Source organism: Salvelinus sp. IW2-2015, unplaced genomic scaffold (assembly GCF_002910315.2).
Source record: "Salvelinus sp. IW2-2015 unplaced genomic scaffold, ASM291031v2 Un_scaffold912, whole genome shotgun sequence".
In the NCBI taxonomy this organism is placed as follows: Eukaryota; Metazoa; Chordata; class Actinopteri; order Salmoniformes; family Salmonidae; genus Salvelinus; species Salvelinus sp. IW2-2015.
Genome location: NW_019942644.1, coordinates 374,269 through 395,945, shown reverse-complemented (window position 1 = coordinate 395,945; position 21,677 = coordinate 374,269). Strand labels below are relative to the sequence as shown.

Below are 21,677 nucleotides of genomic sequence, written 5' to 3'. Positions count from 1 at the left end.
AATGTGCTAGCTGGGTATGTTGCAGTAATTAGAGTCCTATATCATGGCTTGATAATTCCCAGAGCTCTCTTTCGCTGTTATCGCACACCCTCCAATATCTGTGCGTGTCTAGGCTGTGTGAGTGAGTGAGAGAAGGCTTTGTGTGTGCGTGTGTTTCAAAGGAGTAGGAAATAGAGTAAACTAACTACTCTTGTCTGTTTTCTGTTGTGGTTATACGGTCATTAGAAGCAGAACATTGTGGCATGGTTCATTGGCAGGGACCGTTGTTACAGGCAGGTTACTAATGGCTATTTACCATGTAAAACAGGAAGGAGGGAGGGCTGGTAAAGAGATGCAGCTGTGCAACAGGTCCCTGCAGCAACATCACACCAGATATTCAACGTTTGTCCAGGTCCCCAGAACGTCGGGAAATGCCTTCAATACCATCCACTATGGGCAACCTGAGCACATATTAACATCTCGTAGGCTCGCAGCTTGCTATGGTGTAGTGGATGGGGATAGAGGAAGGGCTTAAACCGCGCACCTCGGTTGAAAGGATAGCAGGTTCAATCCCAGTGCTAGATACTCATTTACATTTGTTCTGTTTGAAATTCTTCGGTTGTGCAAACCCACAGTTTCATCAGCTGTCCGGGTGGCAGGTCTCAGATGATTCCGCAGCTGAAGAAGCTGGATGTGGAGGTCCTGGGCTGGTGTGGTTACATGTGGTCTGCGGTTGTGAGGCCGGTTGGTCGTACTRCCAAATGTTCTATAACGACATTGGAGGTGGCTTATGGTAGAGAAAGGAACATTCAATTCTCTGGCAACAGCTCTGGTGGACAGTCCTGCAGTCAGCATTCAATTTGCACGCTCCCTCAAAACTTGAGACATCTGTGGAACTGTTTTGTGTGACCAAACTGCACATTTTAGAGTGGCCTTTTATTGTCCCCAGCACAAGGTGCACCTGTGTAATGATCATGCTGTTTAATCAGCTTCTTGATATGCCACAACTGTCTGTTGTATGGATTATCTTGGCGAAGGAGAAATGCTCATTAACAAACATGCACAACATTTGAGAGAAATAAGCTTTTTGTGCATATGGAAAGTTTCTGGGATCTTTTATTTCAGTTCATGAAACATGGGAGCAACACTTTACATGTTGCGTTCATATTTTTGTTCAGTGTATAAAATTGTACCTGCAATCAGCCCGGTCATGACTGTTTTCATGTGTCAGGTAATTCATCCGCATGGATAGAAACGTGGTTATTTACATTTTGATTTTACGCTTCCTCACCTAAAAAAATATCACTACACCACTGCCTATTCACACCCCTTGACTTTTTCCACATTTTGTTGTGTTACAGCCTGAATTTAACATTGATAATATTGAAATGGTGTGTCACTGGCCTACACACAATACCCCATATTGTCAAAGTGGAATTATGTTTTTTGAAATGTTTACAAATTTATAAAAATGAAAAGCTTTTAGTCACCAAGTATTCAACCCCTTTGTTATGGCAAGCCTAAATATGTTCAAATCAAATCAAATGTATTTGTCACATACACATGGTTAGCAGATGTTAATGCGAGTGTACGAAATGTTGTGCTTCTAGTCCGACAATGAGTAATAGACCAACAAGTATAATCTAACCTAACAATTCACAACTACTACCTTATACACACAAGTGTAAAGGATAAAGAATATGTACAAAAAAGATATATGAATGAGTGAATGGTACGGAACGGCATAGCAGATGCAGTAGATGGTATAGGTGTAGCAGTCTATACATATGAGATGAGTAATGTAGGGTATGTAAACATAAAGTGGCATAGTTTAAAGTGGCTAGTGATACATGTGTTACATAAAGATGGCAAGATGCAGTGGATGATATACATACAGTATATACATATACATATGAGATTAGTAATGATTAGGGTATGAAACATTATATTAAGTGGCATTGTTTAAAGTGGCTAGTGATATACATTTTATAATAATTTCCATCAATTCCCATTATTAAAAGTGGCTGGAGTTGAGTCAGTATGTTGGCAAGCGGCCACTAAATGTTAGTGGTGGCCTGTTTAACAGTCTGGGCCTTGAGATAGAAGCTGTTTTTCAGTCTTCTCGGTCCCTGCTTTGATCACCTGTACTGACCTCGCCTTCTGGATGATAGGGGGTGAACAGGCATGGCTCGGGTTGTTTGTCTTTGATGATCTTTATGGCCTTCCTGTGACATCGGTGGTGTAGAGGGTCCTGGAAGGCAGGTAGTTTGCCCCCCGGTGAATGCGTTGTGCAGACCTCACTACCCTCTGGAGAGCCTTACGGTTGTGGGCGGAGCAGTTGCCGTACCAGGCGGTGATACAGCCCGACAGGATGCTCTCGATTGTGCATCTGTAGAAGTTTGTGAGTGCTTTTGTGACAAGCCGTTTTTCTTCAGCCTCCTGAGGTTGAAGAGGCGCTGCTGGCGGTGGAGATGTTGTTACCTACCCTCACCACCTGGGGGCGGCCCGTCAGGAAAGTCCAGGACCCAGTTGCACAGGCGCGGGTCGAGACCAGGGTCTCGAGCTTGATGACGAGTTTGGAGGTACTATGGTGTTAAATACTGAGCTGTAGTCGATGAACAGCATTCTCACATAGGTATTCCTCTTGTCCAGATGGGTTAGGGCAGTGTGCAGTGTGGTTGCATTGCGTCGTCTGTGGACCTATTGGGTCGGTAAGCAAATTGGAAGTGGGTCTAGGGTGTCAGGTAGGGTGGAGGTGATATGGTCCTTGACTAGTCTCTCAAAGCACTTCATGATGAACGAAGTGAGTGCTACGGGGCGGTAGTCGTTTAGCTCAGTTACCTTAGCTTTCTTGGGAACAGGAACAATGGTGGCCCTCTTGAAGCATGTGTGGGAACAGCAGACTGGGATAGGATTGATTGAATATGTCCTTAACACACCAGCCAGCTGGTCTGCGCCATGCTCTGAGGACGCGGCTGGGAATGCCGTCTGGGACTGCAGCCTTGCGAGGGTTAACACGTTTAAATTTTTTTACTCACCTCGGCTGCATGAAGGAGAGCCGCAGGTTTTGTAGCGGGCCGTGTCCAGTGGCGCTGTTATTGTCCTCAAAGCGAGCAAAAAAGTTATTTAGTCTGTCTGGGAGCAAGACATCCTGGTCCGCGACGGGCTGTGTTTCTTTTTGTAATCCGTGATTGACTGTAGACCCTGCCCACATACCTCTTTGTGTCTGAGCTGTTGAATTGGCGACTCTACTTTGTCTCTATACTGGGACTTAGCTTGTTTGATTGCCTTGCGGAGGGAATAGCTACCACTGTTTGTATCGGTCATGTTTCCGGTCACCTTGCCCTGGTTAAAAGCAGTGGTTCGCGCTTTCAGTTTCACGCGAATGCTGCCATCAATCCACAGTTTCTGGTTTGGGAATGTTTTAATCGTTGCTGTGGGTACGACATCGTCAATGCACTTTCTAATGAACTCGCTCACCGAATCAGCGTATTCGTCAATGTTGTTGTTGGACGCAATGCGGAACATATCCCAATCCACGTGATCGATGCAGTCTTGACGCGTGGAATCAGATTGGTCGGACCAGCGTTGAACAGATCTGAGCGCGGGAGCTTGCTGTTTTAGTTTCTGTTTGTAGGCTGGAAGCAACAAAATGGAGTCGTGGTCAGCTTTTCCGAAAGGAGGGCGGGGGAGGGCCTTATATGCGTCGCGGAAGTTAGTATAACAATGATCCAAGGTTTTACCAGCTCTGGTAGCACAATCGATATGCTGATAGAATTTAGGGAGTTTTGTTTTCAGATTAGCCTTGTTAAAATCCCCAGCTACGATGAATGCAGCCTCAGGGTGTGTGGTTTCCAGTTTACAAAGAGTCAGATAAAGTTCGTTCAGGGCCATCGATGTGTCTGCTTGGGGGGGGATATATACGGCTGTGATTATAATCGAAGAGAATTCCCTTGGTAGATAATGCGGTCGACATTTGATTGTGAGGAATTCTCAGGAGTAAAAAATTGCTCAACAAGTCACATAATAAGTTGCATGGACTCACTCTGTGTGTAATAATAGTGTTTAACATTATTTTTTAATGACTACCTCATCTCTGTACTCCACACATACAATTATCTGTAAGGTACAATGGCAACCCCTCATTCAGGGAAGGTGGGGCCACCTGTTTTGAGCCCCACCTTTTTAGCAAAAAAATAAACAATTAACAACGTGTCACATATCAGTTTGCAAACACTGTAAAAAAAAAACTAAAACATCTTTGAGTTCATAAAGCCCTGTACAAACTTGGTCTCTTTTTTGCTTTCTTGAGTAACGCAGCTCCAAAATGCAGGTGTTTCAGCCTAGCTCAGTGCTTTCTGTGGTGGTGGGTCAGCCAGCGTAAAATACAGAGCGTAGTGGTTGGTAATGTTCTCTAGTTGCACCGTGATTGGGTAATGTTCTCTAGTTGCGCCGTGATTGGCTCAGTGTTCTGTCACTCATGGTAACACTACGTCACCGCCAAATCTAAGGGTAGAGCTCAAATTCAAGGCCCTTGGATGCTGCCAAGGGCTGCGTTTCAAACTCATAAAAGACACAGCCTAGTCCATGATACGTCATCAGMAGTGTCCACTTAATTTGAGGGCTGAGGGGATAGTATGTGTCTGTTAAGTGTTTGGAATGCAGCCATAGAGTTACATTAGTAGTGCTCATGCAAGAAGGCTCAACGTCAAGTCATGTTATATCTACAGTAGCTTTGAATGGACTGATCAGGTCAACATAATACTTTCGAAATCTTAGCTAGCAAGCTAGCAGTCATCATCATGAATCAAGTCGACAATCTACTGACAAATGCTTTTTAATCCTTGTCATATGAAGATAAATAGTGAAGATACATTTTAAAGAAAATGTAGTGGTGCTCATCGGTCATTGGACATAAACATCACACAACAATTTGGAAATCGCAAATTCAACAATGAGTGGTTTGGAAGGAACCAGTGGCTAACTGCAGGCATTGCAAAACAATCACTAGCCTTCTATTCAGTGGAGTGGGTATGTGGTCCCAAGTCTAGGTTTGAGTGTCTCTTTTCCAAGCTTAAAAGGATAAACATCAACATTGGCCATTCTGTCAATCCAGCATGACTTCTGACACGCTCAAAACAACTGGAAACTCAGAACGGGGAAATCTGACTTCAGTGAGTTCAAGACAACTGGGAACTCTGAAAAAAACAAGCTCCGACTGCCAAAATACATTTTGAATGGTCATCCAACTCGGAGTATCAAGTCGGGGACTTGGGCCTCTTTCTAGAGCTCCGACCTGAATATCACCAATGTCATCATGATTCGACCTTGTTTTTTTCTGAGTTCCCAGTTGACTTGAAAGCACCATTAATCCAGAGAATGCCAGACTTTGATGACAAAAAGTGAGCACAGCACAACAAGGTGAGGCCAAAAATGTATTGTATGCTGCTGCATAAATTATGTAAATTGCCAGGGAGATATGTATACTGTAGCTCAGAAAGTAATACTAAGTGTATGTTGTGAAGTAAGCTGTTCGTAGCCCATGTGCCTCCCCCTAATAATTTGGTCCCTTTATCACTCTTAATTTTGCCTACTGTTCTGACGTGGTGCTGCACATGTAGACGATAGCCTGTTTTAGAGAAACTCAATTAGTATTTGGTAGCATTGCCTTTAAATTGTTTAACTTGGGTCAAACATTTCGAGTAGCCTTCCACAAGCTTCCCACAATAAGTTGGGTGAATCTTGGCCCATTCCTCCTGACAGAGCTGGTGTAACTGAGTCAGGTTTGTAGGCCACCTTGCTCACACACGCTTTTTCAGGTCTGCCCACAAATTTTCTATAGGATTGAGGTCAGGGCTTTGTGATGGCCACTCCATACCTTGACTTTATTGTCTTTAAGCCATTTTGCCACAACTTTGGAAGTACGCTTGGGGTCATTGTCCTTTTGGAAGACCCATTTGCGACCAAGCTTTAACTTCCTGACTGATGGCTTGAGATGTTGCTTCAATATATCCACATAATTTTTGTACCTCATGATGCCATCTATTTTGTGAAGTGCACCAGTCCCTCCTGCAGCAAAGCACCCCCACAACATGATGCTGCCACCCCCGTGCTTCACGGTTGGGATGGTGTTCTTCGGCTTGTAAGCCTCCCTCTTTTTCCTCCAAACACAACGATGGTCATTATGGCCAAACAGTTCTATTTTTGTTTCATCAGACCAGAGGACATTTCTCCAAAAAGTATGATCTTTGTCCCCATGTGCAGTTTGAAGGAATTGTGTCGAGACAGGAATTGTGACGAGAACACAGTGGCCTCCATCATTCTTAAATGGAAGAAGTTTGGAACCACCTCTGCCTAGGGGTTGCCCCCCGGCCAAACTGAGCAATCGGGGGAGAAGGGCCTTTGTCAGGGAAGTGACCAACAACATGATGGTCACTTTGACACAGCTCCTCTGTGGAAATGGGAGAACCTTCCAAAAGGACAACCATCTCTGCAGCACTSCACCGATCAGGCCTTTATGGTAGAGTGGCCAGACAGAAGCCAACTTCAGTAAATTACAGTCTGTCTGAAGTTTGCCAAAAGACACCTAAAAGACTCAAACCATGAGGAACAAGATTCCCTGGTCTGATGAAACCAAGATTGAACTATTTGGCCTGATTGCAAAGCGTCACATCTGGAGGAAACCTGGCACCATCCCTACTGTGAAGCATGGTGGTGGCAGCATCATGCTGTGGGGATGCTCTGCTCTCCCAGTCAGCCCAGGCATATCAATATTTAGAAGCTACTTCACTTCATAATCTGCTCTTTTAAAGATGTTTCAAAGCACTTGTTTCTCAGGGGTAGGAATTGTTCTTATGTTGTTCAGAATTAATCTGCACTGAGTCTGACACAGTCTGACAGAATTTCCCAAGTCCATCTACTTTACGTCAGAAGGTTCAAACCCCTYGACCTTTTCCACGTTTTGTTGTGTTACAGACAGAATTTGAATTTGGTTAACTTGAGATTTTGTGTCACTGGCCTACACACAATACCACATAATGTTGAAGAGGAATTATGTTTTTATGAATTTTTACTAATTAATAAAACATTTAAAACTGAAATTTCTTGAATCAATAAGTATTCAACTCCTTTGTTATGGCAAGCCTAAATAAGTTCAGGAGTAAAACATTTCTTGAAAATGGCTGTCTAGCAATCAGTAACCAACTTGACAGAGCTTGAAGAACTTGAAAAATAATAATGTGCAAATATTGTACAATCCAGGTGTGCAAAGCTCTTAGAGACTTACCCAGAAAGACTCACAGCTGTAATTGCTGCCAAAGGTGATTCTAACATGTATTGACTCAGGAGGTTGAGAACAGCTTCCTAATATTGAGTTGCACCCCCTTTTGCCCTCAGAACAGCCTCAATTCATCGGGGCATGGACTCTACTACAAGGTGTCGAAAGTGTTCCACAGGGATGCTGGCCCATGTTGACTCCAATTCTCTCCCACAGTTGTGTCAAGTTGGCTGAATGTCCTTTGGATGGTGGACCATTCTTGATACACACAGGAAACTGTTGAGCGTGAAAAATCAAATATAGTTGTAGTTTTTGGCACACTCAAACCAGTGCGCTTGGCACCTACTACCATACCCCATTCAAAGGCACTTAAATCTTCACTTCTCAATGGCACACATACACAATACATGTCTCAATTGTCTCAATGCTTAAAAATCTTTCTTTAGCCTGTTTCCTCCCCTTCATCTAAACTGATTGAAGTGGATTTAACAAGTGACATCAATAAGGGATCATAGCTTTCACCTGGATTCACCTGGTCAGTTTATGTCATGGAAAGAGCAGGTGTTCCTGTACACTCAGTGTGTATAGACAGTATGGACAGTTTATGAATAGAAAAGTTGTGTACAGCAGTAGTTATATAGGATGAGCCATGACTAGAATACAGTATATATATATACACACACACACACATACACAACAGCATTGACCCTTCGTGACTGCATCCTGGTACTAAAGGGGTGTTGAGTTCAGAACTACAGAGAACAGTACAGGAGACTAATCACCAAGGTAAATTAGGTTGACCGAGATCATATTAAACAATTTTCTTTCTATTCAATAAATGATACCAAGGAAAAACAATAAACTATTTTTTCTAGGCAGATCTTCTAATCACTCTTTCTAGCAACTGTAAAACAACATGAATAATTGTAAGTTTGTTACGAGTTCCTTCATTTAGCCAGGGACCGAGCAGAGACTGGTATAATTATTTTCGCTAAGACAAAGAGCGAATAGTTTCCCCTCTATGGTTAGAAACGTTTAGGCTCCAGTTTTCATGGTTTATTTCTGTACTAAAACTAGCACGCATGAGGCACATGTTGCTCGGCTATTGTATAACAGAAAACAGCTGACTGGTTGTCGTCAGGCCCTTTACATAACTAGGCAAGTCAGTTTAGAATGATTGGCCTTATTTACAATGATGGCCTACCCCGGCCAAACCGGACAACGCTGGGCCAATTGTGCGTCGCCCTATGGGACCAATCATGGCTGGATGTGATACAGCCTGGGTTCAAACCAGGGACTGTAGTGACGCCTCTTGCACTGAGATGCAGTGCCTTAGCCCGCTGCGCCATTCGGGTTTGAAGCAAAGCACCAAAGTATATTGGGTATTTCTTTTTATCAAGTAATAACTGCAACTTCTGACCTTGTACTTCTATTGCCAGCTGTAATTTATTTAGCTTCTCAGCAGTTTTCTGTATGGTTTGTTTGGTGTTTCTCCTGGACTCTTGGAAAGCTGATCTGTATGGTTTGTTTGGTGTTTCTCCTGGACTCTTGGAAAGCTGATCTGGATGGTTTGTTTGGTGTTTCTCCTGGACTCTTGGAAAGCTGATCTTATGGTTTGTTTGGTGTTCTTCCTGGACTCTTGGAAAGCTGATCTGTATGGTTTGTTTGTGTTCTCCTGGACTCTTGGAAAGCTGATCTGTATGGTTTGTTTGGTGTTTCTCCTGGACTCTTGGAAAGCTGATCTGTATGGTTTGTTTGGTGTTGCTCCTGGACTCTTGGAAAGCTGATCTGTATGGTTTGTTTGGTGTTTCTCCTGGACTCTTGGAAAGCTGATCTGTATGGTTTGTTGGTGTTTCTCCTGGACTCTTGGAAAGCTGATCTAGTATGGTTTGTTTGGTGTTTCTCCTGGACTCTTGGAAGCTGATCTGTATGGTTTGTTTGTGGTTCTCCTGGACTCTTGGAAAGCTGATCTGTATGGTTGTTGTTGTGTTGTTCCTGGACTCTTGGAAAGCTGATCTGTATGGTTTGTTTTAGCTGCACTGCAGCATTGGGAATGATAAGAACTCCAGACACTCTTTGTTTCGTATTAATATTCCCCCTATTTAAAGTAGTGATTTATGCTGTGGCTGTGGCATTGCATGCCAAATATTATCCACATAAATGTTCTTCCCTGTCTGCCTCAAAGTGATACAGACTGACCAATTAGGAGATGTGTGTGTGTGAGTGTATGTGTGTGTGTGGTGTTATGATATAATTCACATCAGCTGTCAGGACTACAGATGGTTATGATCAGAGAACGACTGAGAGGCCTCTGACAATTCCCCTAGAAAGAGCATCATCTGTTTTTCATATGGCCGTATGTGTGAAACCATTGACTCCATGGCCTGCTCTTCAACTTACAGTACAGCACTCAGAATAGTCATCTGCCATGATGGAAGTATGGGGAACTGCTGGTTGTGTGTGGGTGTGATACTGTGGTGACATGGGACCTGTCAGGCTTCACAGTGTACTGTACAGTAGGTTATCCCTCTCCCAGATGGTACAGCACACTTCTCCTGTTAGTCTTTCAAGTCCTCACAGTCAATGTTTGTCTTAATATTTTTCACATCCCATTATATCAAGTCTATATGTTTATTTCCAGTAAAGTATTTAAAAACAGTGTCAAATTAAAATGAACATGAACATCAATAAACCCCCAAACTCCTCATATTATTTATTGTGCTCAAAATATGAGAGAGAGAGAGAGAGAGAGACTCAAAGTGGATTTGACAGGCGTGTAATGATCTCACTGACATCAGTAACCTCCCCAGTCAGCTGGGAGTTCCTCCTGCAGCCCTTCTTGGTAATGAATGTTAGCCCTCCTATCACATGTAGAACACAACAGAACACAACAGGAGGATGATAACACAACGGTGATGGAGGGAGGGGAGAGAACTAGTGATGTTATGTTTGATACTGGAGGTCCGAGGTATGTGCTGAAATCGCTAAGCAGTTTACGTAAAAGCAGTGGGCCGATGCCTGTATCACTTTATCAGAAGCACGTGATCAATGACGTCCGAATCTTCGTTTCGTCGAACAACCACCTGATTGGTTTGGTATTGGTTTGGTAGTAGACAAAAAGGCTACGCTGTGCACGTTCTAAGGTGTGTGGGACGTCATCTTTAGTAATTTGTCTGCTCTAAATTATTTTGACCAGCATGTGCCACTAGTGTACACTGTATTGACCAAAGCCTCGAGTAATTAAATTATTTTTGACACAATTGGCTGGAAAGCCTGAATGCTTCAGGAAGCTTTCTTTCCCCATCACTAGGGAGAGCAGGGTGGTAACCGAGGTGAGGGAGGAGAAGGGTATTTATTCTTCATTAACCTCCTGTCTCCTGACTGCATGCTCTCTGTTGCCTTGTGATCAGAGCCATGTTCTCTCTCTCAGACATCGCTATACATACTAATACATGTTTTTTTATATAGTGCCAAATAAGGGTTCTTTAGCTATTGAAGGGCTCTAAGTGTTATTTGAGTCAGTATTGTTCCACATAGAACCATCTCACTTCCCAAAGATACCTCGAGGGACAATGTAGTGCATTGTCTTCTGACAGATGGCATCATTCTAACCCAATGCCTTACACTTGGCATAAAGTCTGTCCTTGCAATATCATGATGCTTCATCAATGTGCAGTCGAGGTCTAGCTGTTAATAAATTGACTGATTTCTCTCCCAGCACCCCGTCTCTTCATAGAGAACATGTGCTTACAGCACATCACTGTATGATTTATCATGTAGCACCCAGGAGACTCATGTAATTATCCTCCTCTCAGCGCTGCTGTAGCTTCATTTCTCTTGTTTATCACACCATACTCACTTCAAGAGTGAGAGCGGTGCCTGTTTTCCCCTCAGTTGAATATAGCATTCTGGACTAATTTGTCACACCATTCCCAGGACGACTGAACTAAGACATCACCATCCACCAGGAACCAGGGCTGGTGGATGTACAGATCCATTGTTGGCCCTGTGAGAATCTGAAATCTCTGCAGTCTAGTAGGGTGAGATGTCCAACAGAGATACTGTTCAGAGTGAAGGATTATGTGTGTGTGTGCGTGTGTGTGTGTGTGTTTAAACTAGGATTACAAAAAGACCCAAGAGATCCATTTAGGGACCACGCTAGAGGACTTTAAGTGGGAACCCAAGATGCCAGTTTACAATCCAGAAACAATCAGTAACTCATTTCTATGGGTGATATGATCTGCAGTGAAGTTATGAAGTCTGTGGTGAGCCAGAGAAAAATACCTGTTGGTTTAGTTAGAACTGCCAGGCTCCCACTACACCACATGTCTGTCTGTCTGTCTGCCTGTCTGTCCATACTGAAACCTACAGGCCAGTCAAACACACAACATGGTCTCTTTCGAATATTTCAAAATGGTGGCATTTAACTACTTTAGTTATACAGTATGTCACATAAGTTGACATTACTTATACAGTATATCACTATTATGACATACTACTTAGCTTATACAGTTCATTCGGAAGGTATTCAGACCCCTTGACTTTTTCCACATTTTGTTACGTTACACCCTTATTCTAATATGGATTAAATAAACAAATGTCTTCATCAATCTACACACAATGCCCCATAATGACGAAGCGAAAACAGGTTTTAAAAACTGAAATACCTTAATTACATAATCATTCAGACTTTGATATGAGACTCGAAATCGAAATTGAAATTGAGCTCAGGTGCATCCTGTTTCCATTGATCATCCTTGAGATGTTTTTACAATTTGATTGGAGTCCACCTGTGGTAAATTCAATTGATTGGACATGATTTGGAAAGGCACACACCTATCTAGATAAGGGCCCACAGTTGACAGTACATGTCAGAGCAAAAACCAAGCCATGAGGTCGAAGGAATTGTCCGTAGAGCTCCGAGGCAGGATTGTGTCGAGGCACAGATCTGGGGAAGGATACCAAAAAATGTCTGCAGAATTTGTATTTGTATTTATGATGGATCCCCATTAGCTGCTGCCAAAGCACTCTGACAGAGCTCCAGAGTTCCTCTGTGGAGATGGGAGAACCTTCCAGAAGGACAAACATCTCTGCAGCACTCCACCAATCAGGCCTTTATGGTAGAGTGGCCAGACAGAAGCCACTCCTCAGTAAATGACAGTCTGCCTGAAGTTTGCCAAAAGGCACCTAAAAGACTCTCAGATCGTGAAAAACAATATATTCTGGTCTGATGAAACCAAGATTGAACTCTTTGGTCTGAATGCCAAGTATTCACGTCTGGAGGAAACCTGACACCATCCTTACGGTGAAGTATGGTGGTGGTAGCATCATGCTGTGTGGATGATTTTCAGTGGCAGGGACTGGGAGACTAGTCAGGATCAAGGGAAAGATGAATGGAGCAAAGTAMAGAGGGATCCTTGATGATAACCTGCTTCAGAGCGCTCAGGACCTCAGACTGGGGGAGAAGGTTCACCTTCCAGTAGGACAACAACCCTAAGCACACAGCCAAGACAATGCAGGGGGGGCTTCGGGACAAGTGTCTGAATGTCCTTGAGTGGCCCAGTCAGAGCCCGGACTTGAACCTGATCGAACATCTCTGGAGCGAGCTGAAAATAGCTGTACAGCGACGCTTCCCATCCACCCTGACAGAGCTTGAGAGGATCTGCAGAGAAGAATGAGAGAAACTCCCCAAATACAGGTGTGCCAAACTTTATCGTCATACCCAAAACGACTTGAGGCTTTAATCTCTGCCAAAGGTGCTTCGGCGAAGTACTGAGTAAAGGGTATGAATACTTATGTAAATGTGATATTTCCATTTTTTTGTGATACATTTGTAATAATTTCTAAAAACCTGTTTTTTCTTTGTCATTATGGGGTATTGTGTGTCAATATATGAGGGGGGAAAAACAATTTTATCAGTTTTAGAATAAGGCTGTAACGTAACAAAATGTGGAAAAAGTCAAGGGGTCTCAATACTTTGCGAATGCACTGTATGTCACATAGCATCGATGGTTAGGGTGAAAGACAGGTTAATGGTAAGGGTTGTGGTTAGGGTCTGCAACATACACCGGCTTTAAATTGCTTTTGTCGGCTTGGTTTAACCCCAGGTCCTGTGAACATGTTTGAGTTGAACAGACCCAGTGTCAGTGGAGGCCTGCAGGGCTTTAGAAAGCAGAGAGTAGGCCAGGCTTAGACCATAACACAACGAGGGCCCGTTCTCACCAAGTGTGTTTATAGGCCAGTGAATGGACGGTTTTTAAGAGCTTGAGCATCTGAACTGGAAAGCCACCAAGAGTACTGGAACCACTCACCTCTCAGAATGAGAGGACCTTGAATGGTCTGATGACTCACAAGCTTGTTTCCCTTACAAAGTTGTTTTCACAGAGAGAAAAAGTCAATATTCCACAATCAGCAAAAACATTCAAAAGTTGAATGTATTTTGTTTCAATTCATTTATTTTTATCAACATTAAATTACACATTGAGTCATTTTCTGTCTTGGTAATGGCCTGTATCATACAGTGATGTTATTGTTATTGCCATCAACAGATCTCTTCTGTGAAACCATGTTGATTACAATCTGAAAGCATGGGAAGTAGTTTATTGAGAAGTCATTAAAGACAACAACCCAAACACAGTGGGCCCTGGTCAAAAAATAGTGCACTAAATAGGGAATTGGGTGCCAATCTGGGACACAGACAGGATTTCTTGGCAACATTAAAAGTATTCTTCTTTGGCCTCTGTATGCGTGGGGCAAAACCATGGTACAGATCTATATATTTGTCTAGATAAATGATGCACAAAACCAGTGTAGTTCACAGTCAGACAATATGCTCTCAATAGCCTGGCCCCTTTTTCTTTTTTCATACTTGAAAGGGAATCTTTTATTTCCAGAGAGGTAATCATCCTCTGCTGTTTCTAGGAAACGGGTCGTTATCGGGTCGCAAATTAGTCCTTTGGGTACCATCTTTAGAAGTGAGGAATGTTGGATCAGTCTGTCAGAGGTTGGCATAGAGCAGGCAGCAGGGCAGCAGAGCATGATGCTTCAGCCCAGCCCTGTCACCGTACCCTCTGGGGCCCCAGCCCTGTCACCGTGCCCTCTGGGGCCCCATCCCTGTCACCGTGCCCTCTGGGGCCCCATCCCTGTCACCGTACCTTCTGGAGCCCCAGCCCTGTCACCATACCCTCTGGGGCCCCAGCCCTGTCACCGTGCCCTCTGGGGACATTGCCCTGTCACCGTACCCTTTGGGGCCCCAGGCCTGTCACCGTGCCCTCTGTGGCACCAGCCCTGCCACCGTACCCTTTGGGGCCCCAGCCCTGTCACCGTGCCCTCGGTGGGCCCCAGCCCTGGCCTCTGGTGCCCGCAGCAGCCCCCTCCAAGGAGAAGGGCACAGTTAACTCATGGGAAAATACTCTCTCGTAAACCCCTTTTCAATGTCACCACCACTCCCAGCACCTGTAGAGTGTAGATTCTATACTATGTAAAGGCTGGCCAGTCCAGGTTGTTTTGAATGAGGCTGGAGGTAGTGTGTCTCTGAGGAGGGAGTCCCAAAGCAGATATCTCCACTCAGGTCAATCCCGGTAGTTTTAAGTCTTTCCCCCAAGTGTCCTGCCACCTGGAGCATTAAGGCTGGAGGTAGTGTGTCCCTGAGGAGGGAGTCCCAGAACAGGGATCTCCACTCTGGGGCCAGGTCTGACACGTCCAGTCGGATGCAGCTCAAATCAGACCCTTTGGGTTGTGAAGGCGGTACAGTTCCATATAGTACCTATTTTAACTGACCCTGGCTCATTTTAACTTGGTTCATTTTCAATCTTTAAAAACCCCACACAGGTCCCCAAGGGTCCTCTTAAGTACTGTTGTCTATGTGGTGCTATTAAAAATATACTCAAAATATGGTACTGCTTTTACTATAACCCTCTGATGAATATAATGGTTATTGTATAGTCACAGTAACATGATAATGTGTCTCATTATATTGAGCTCTGAGTTAAAGTCTTGGACAGCAAAGATAAGGCTATGTTTGCATCCCAAATGACACCCTATTCCCTATATAGTGCACTACTTTTTACCAGGGCCCAGAGGACCATTGTCAAATGAAGTGCACTATGTAGGGAATATGGCACCATTTGGGATGGAACCTACTGCGTYATCTGAGAGACTTCCAAATGTTCTAAGCCCTCCCTTAGAAATGTCAAACAAAGATTCCCAGAGCTCATGTGAACTCAGATATGCAACTCAGTTGTTGAGAAAGATATGACTTATACAACTAAACTTGCTGTAAAATGTATTTGACCTGTCTTTAGTCCCTTTACGCTTGTACAGTCCATGGTTTTCTTCTCAGAAAAATCTCAATACTGAACACCTATGTGGGTGTTTCTGCTATTGATATACTGCCACTTTCGTCCGAACCTTCTGTCAATATGCCAACATATAGGCTACCAAAACATACTAAAGTCACAGGAAAGAGAGAATCATTTTAGTTCACTACTTCCTAAGGCAAGGTTGTGTTATTGTGACCCAGATAGATCCACCAATCAGGGCCTCTATTTATATGTATCTGCTGTGTGATTGGTCTGGTCCAGTGTGTGTGAGATGGAAGCCATCAGGCCAGTGCCATGGAGAGTGACAGAGGAACAGGTCATATGATTGATAAAGCTACGGGTGGGAACAGCCCTGTTGTTATGCCCCAACCCATTACCCATGAACTATTTCCGTGGTTTCAAACTACGGTCTAAACGCGGTGTTTGTGACCTATTCACAAAGAGTTTCAGAGTAGGTGTGTAGAAATAGCAGCAGTTTGGCCTTTAAATCATAATAAGTAAGACTACATGGACAGGAGGGACCTGCCCTAGATCAGTACTCCTACTCTGAGACACGTTTTGAATACAAAAAGGTCTGTGGGAGCCTGCTGCTGCTGAGTGTCTGTGTGATAAGTGAGATGGGGAGGCGGGAGTTTTGAGAGGCTGTTGCCAACTCTCACCGTGGCTGCATCTCACTTTCATCCTAAGTGCACCAGATACTCTATATCAGTCTAAATGTCACAGTACACTCTTATAACAAAGGGTTCCAAAAGGGTTCTTTATGGAGGAATAGGGTTTTACCATGAACCATTTTGATCTGAAGAACCCTTTTTGGAAGACAAGGGGTTTTTGTAAGGCAAAAGGTTCTACCTAGATCCTTTAACATCTTAAGAACTGTTTTTGGGTTCTTTAAAAGGAAAGAAGGTTTCTACATGTTCTACATAGAACCATATATCATATTCCCAGCATGCTCTATTGCAGGGTGATTTTCAGAATTGTTTGTTTTAATATCTATGTTTTTGTATTGATTGGTTAATAAATGTTATGCTACACAAAGATAAATAGCATACATTTTTCTAAACTATACAATCTGTTAGTAGTTGGACTTATTGCACTCGTTGCTGAGATGGTTGTTCAAGTTTAGATGACTGAGGTAGTCTCAGTATTCATTCTTCCCTACCCTGGCAGTCTTTCTGAATGCAGGTTACGGGTGATAAAAAAAATACACTTGTTGAATATCGTAACTCTGGCTGGATTCCAATAGGAATTAAATATCGCATTGCAAGCTAGTATAATGTGACTTGCAGGCCCTACATAGAGGGTTCTGCAAAGGGTTCTATCTATCAACAAAAAGGGTTCCCCTATGGTGACAAACCGAGGAACCCTATATGGTTTTCCTTAGTACCTGTTTAATCCTAAGAGTGTAAATGTAATAACACAGGCAGTTGACAATGTGGAAGAGATACAGTTGCAGTCGGAAGTTTACATACACCTTAGCCAAATACATTTAAACTCTGTTTTTCACAATTCCTGACATTTAATCCTAGTAAAAATTCCCTGTCTTAGGTCAGTTAGGATCACCACTTTATTTGAAGAATGTGAAATGTCAGAATAATAGTAGAGAGAAGGATTTATTTCAGCTTTTATTTCTTTCATCACATTCCCAGAGTCAGAAGTTTACATACACTCAATTAGTCAAACGTTTCAGGTAGCCTTCCACAAGCTTCCCACAATAAGTTGGGTGAATTGTGTCCCATTCTTCCTGACAGAGCTGGTGTAACTGAGTCAGGTTTGTAGGCCTCCTTGCTCGCACACGNTGGTGTAACTGAGTCAGGTTTGTAGGCCTCCTTGCTCGCACACGCTTTTTCAGGTCTGCCCACACATTTTCTATAGGATTGAGGTCAGGGCTTTGTGATGGCCACTCCAATACATTGACTTTATTGTCCTTAAGCCATTGTGCCACAACTTTGGAGGTATGCTTGGGGTCATTGTCCATTTGGAAGACCCATTTGCGACCAAGCTTTAACTTCCTGACTGATGTCCTGAGATGTTGCTTCAATCTTCCCACATAATTTTCGTACCTCATGATACCATCTATTTTGTGAAGTGCACCAGTCCCTCCTGCAGCAAAGCACCCCCACAATAGGATGCTGCCACCCCCGTGCTTCACAGTTGGGATGGTGTTCTTCGGCTGGCAAGCCTCCCCCTTTTTCCTCCAAACATAACGATGGTCATTATGGCCAAACAGTTCTATTTTTGTTTCATCAGACCAAAGGACATTTCTCCAAAAAGTACGATCTTTGTCCCCATGTGCAGTTGCAAACTGTAGTCTGGCTTTTTTATGGCGGTTTTGGAGCAGTAGCTTCTTCCATGTTGAGCGGCCTTTCAGTTTATGTTGATATAGGACTCGTTTTACTGTGCATATAGATACTTTTGTACCTGTTTCCTCCAGCATCTTCACAAGGTCCTTTGCTGTTGTTCTGGAATTCACTTGCACTTTTTGCACCAAAGTACGTTAATCTCTAGGAGACAGAACGCGTCTCCTTCCTGAGCGGTATGACGGCTGCATGGTCCCATGGTGTTTATACTTGCGTACTATTGTTTGTACAGATGAACGTGGTACCTTCAGGCGTTTGGAAATTGCTCCCAAGGATGAAACAGACTTGTGGAGGTCTACAATTGTTTTTCTGAGGTCTTGGCTGATTTCTTTAGATTTTCCCATGATGTCAAGCAAAGAGGCACTGAGTTTGAAGGTAGGCCTTGAAATACATCCACAGGTACACCTCCAATTGACTCAAATGATGTCAATTAGCCTATCAGAAGCTTCTAAAGCCATGACATAATTTTCTGGAATTTTCCAAGCTGTTTAAAGGCACAGTCAACTTAGTGTATGTAAWCTTCTGACCCACTGGAATTGTGATACAGTGAATTATACGTGAAATAATCTGTCTGTAAACAATTGTTGGAAACATTACTTGTGTCATGTACAAGTAGATGTCCTAACCGACTTGCTAGAACTATAGTTTGTTATTAACAAGACATCCTCAGAGTTTTTTAACTTCCGACTTCAACTGTAGCTCTCTACAGCTTGTTTATGCAAGGCAAATGTTTAATTTCTGCATCCTCACTAGAGTCATGTCGTGAAATATGTGGATATTACAGACCATTATTAGGTGCAACTTGTGTTGCCATTATTTACGATCTCCAACACATCAATGTAGGCTGAGACTCTCCTAGGAGTTTGTCATGTCTTAGCCTACAGAACAAGCCAGTGCTGGGGCTGGCAGTTTGTCAATGGTAGTCAGTCAGAGCTTCAATTAAGTCTCAACACAATAGAATAGTGTAGGCTTGGCACTTGGCTCACTCATCTACATTGGCAGAGTGGTATCCTGCAGTTTCTCTTTTGAAGACATAAGAAGAAGGAAGGACTAAAAAGAAGAAAGGAAGAAGGACTAGAAAAGGCCAATAAGCCCACAGTAAAGGCAGGAGAAAGTCCAAGGCTTATAACAGTCTCTCCACTGCAGGCCTCATTCTGCTCACTTTGTACTAGAGCTGGCGTTCCCTTGCCCACGTTGTAGGCATATTCATGGGTTGTTTTCTGTACTATTGTGTGTGTGTTTTCTTTACAGTATTCTGGCTTTCAGTCAGTTGATCCTGTTTCTCAATGCTTTTAACAGCTTGTGTTTTAAGATGATGTGTTATTATAAAACACGTCTATTGCTTTTTAATCCTCCTTTATTATTCACATAATAACAGAGTACTTCAAACACACTGGAAGGACTTGATTTGATCTCATATTTAAAACAGATAGGGTATGGTGATGCTCCTCTTATGGGATCTTAGAATCTGTCCCAAATGGCACCCTATTCCCTATATAGTGCACTACTTTTGACCAGAACCCTACAGGCCCTCTGGTCAAAAAGTAGTGCACTACATGGTGAATAGGGTGCCATTTGGGACGAATCCTAATTCATTTTGCTGAGGGTTGGTTTGTTGGTTAGTTGGGGGTCTGGGGTTTGGAGACTGTGTGTGCCCGCTGAGGCGAGGCATGGATCTGTGTCAATCCCCTGTTGTTTTTAATGAGGCACTAGTCCCGTGGTAAATATTTAAAGTTGTATGCTAGCAGAACCAAAGGCTTCACAGATGCCATGCACTTTCCGGGCTTTGTTGATCAGACGGTCAGCGGAGTTCAATGGTGCTCATTCTTTGGATGGTCACACACACACACACTAGGAGAGACATACACACACACACTGGGAGAGACATACATTTACATTACATTTAAGTCATTTAGCAGACGCTCTTATCCAGAGCGACTTACAAATTGGTGCATACACACACACACTGGGAGAGACATAGACACACACACTGGGAGAGACATACACACACACACTGGGAGAGACAAACACACACACACACTGAGATGACAACACACACACGAGGGCATCCAACTGGGAGAGACATACACACACACACACACACTGTTTAGAGAACATTACACACTACACACTGGGAAGAGACATACACACACACACTGGGAGAGACATACAACTACACACACTGGGAGAGACATACAACATGGACACATCACACACACACACTGGGAGGAGAACATACACACACACACCTGGGAGAGACATACACACAACACACACTGGGAACCACAACACGAGAGACATACAACACTCACACTGGGAGAGAACATACACACACACACTGGGAGAGACATACACACACACACTGGGAGAGACATACACACACACACACACTGGGAGAGACATACACACACACACTGGGAGAGACATACACACCAGCCCAGATCCTTTCTGCTGCGGCAGGACCAGTGATCCTGACAGTTCTCCTACTTACAGTAAAGACACGTTCCCTCTCTACCTTCTGTGCCATCGCAGTTCATGAATAAAAAAACAGAGTTTAGTTTAGTCCTTGAAATACTGCAGGATAATGAGAACTGCTTCCCTTGTAGACCTTTAATGGCAGTTTCAAGGACATTGGCTTTGTGTGCTTTCTCAAAAAGTTCAGTGTACACACTGAAAGATTTAGTTTTTGGCATTGTGAAGTTAGTCAATGTGATTCTGTGCTGTAGGACTTAAGATCCGTCTGAACCATCTAAAATAGAACGATTTGATTGGATTATGTGGTAGAGTATTCATTATTATCAAATGTCTGTCATGGCTGACCTGTTTTACTACTGCTGCTATCTGCACAATATAACAGATCAATAACTGTAATATTTATACTGTCTCAAATTCTCAAACCATTGGTCTTTGACCTAACCCGGTGACATATAGGCTAGTATTAAAGCTGACTGTAAGTTGATATAGAATCCAATGTAGGCCTATAGAATAAGTGGACTCTTTGACACATAATGTAATGGCACAGTTGAGTCGTATTGACGTATTGTTCTCCATACTGTAAGTATTATCCAGTGTTCATCAGCTCATATATGAAGATGAAATATGGATCCACCTTGCTCTTTACAGATTGAGATGCCTGGTGAAGCAGCTGGACAAGGGAGAAGTGAATGTGGTGGACCTGAGGAAGAATATAGAGTATGCAGCCTCTGTTCTAGAGGCTGTCTATATCGATGAAACCAGGTGAGTGCATTTCAAAGAAATTCCATTCCATGCATGACTACATCAAGTATTTTGCACTCTCTGCACGGCTGAAGGTACAGGAAAGAATGGCACAAATACAACTCACACTCAGATTATTATTATTATTCATTATTATGAAGGTACAGGGAAGAACGGCATGAATACAACTCACAGAAAATACAAGTCATATATATAAAACATATTCTGATGATGAAATTCCTTGACAGAATCGAGTGCAGTACTACCAGTGCGGTACTCTTCTGTTTTAGTGCCTTAGCTCAGACAGTTTGGAAAGTGAAGTTTCCAATACAAACAGTGTCTTTGTGTATGCTTATCAAAGCCCTTCAGTTCTCCCTATGTGTCTCAGTTCTCTTTCTGTGTCTCAGTTCTCTCTGTGTCTGGCCCGTTATTCTACTGATTAAGGTTGTCCCTCCAGCCATCAATGACGTGTGTGTGTGTGTGTGTGTGTGTGTGTGTGTGTGTGTGTGTGTGTGTGTGTGTGTGTGT

The 21,677-nt window shown here is 43.2% G+C and overlaps 1 protein-coding gene across 1 annotated transcript in view; it reads left to right on the top strand.

Annotated features, from left to right (window-relative positions):
- The window catches only part of LOC139024044 (dual specificity calcium/calmodulin-dependent 3',5'-cyclic nucleotide phosphodiesterase 1C-like), a 69,817-nt gene extending 48,225 nt beyond the window's left edge, over nucleotides 1-21,592 (top strand). Inside the window, exons 3-4 of the mRNA XM_070438423.1 lie at nucleotides 21,057-21,170; nucleotides 21,538-21,592. Coding sequence (XP_070294524.1) covers nucleotides 21,057-21,170; nucleotides 21,538-21,592 — 169 coding nt within the window. The remainder of the gene's footprint in view (nucleotides 1-21,056; nucleotides 21,171-21,537) is intronic.
- Nucleotides 21,593-21,677: the final 85 nt, after the last annotated feature.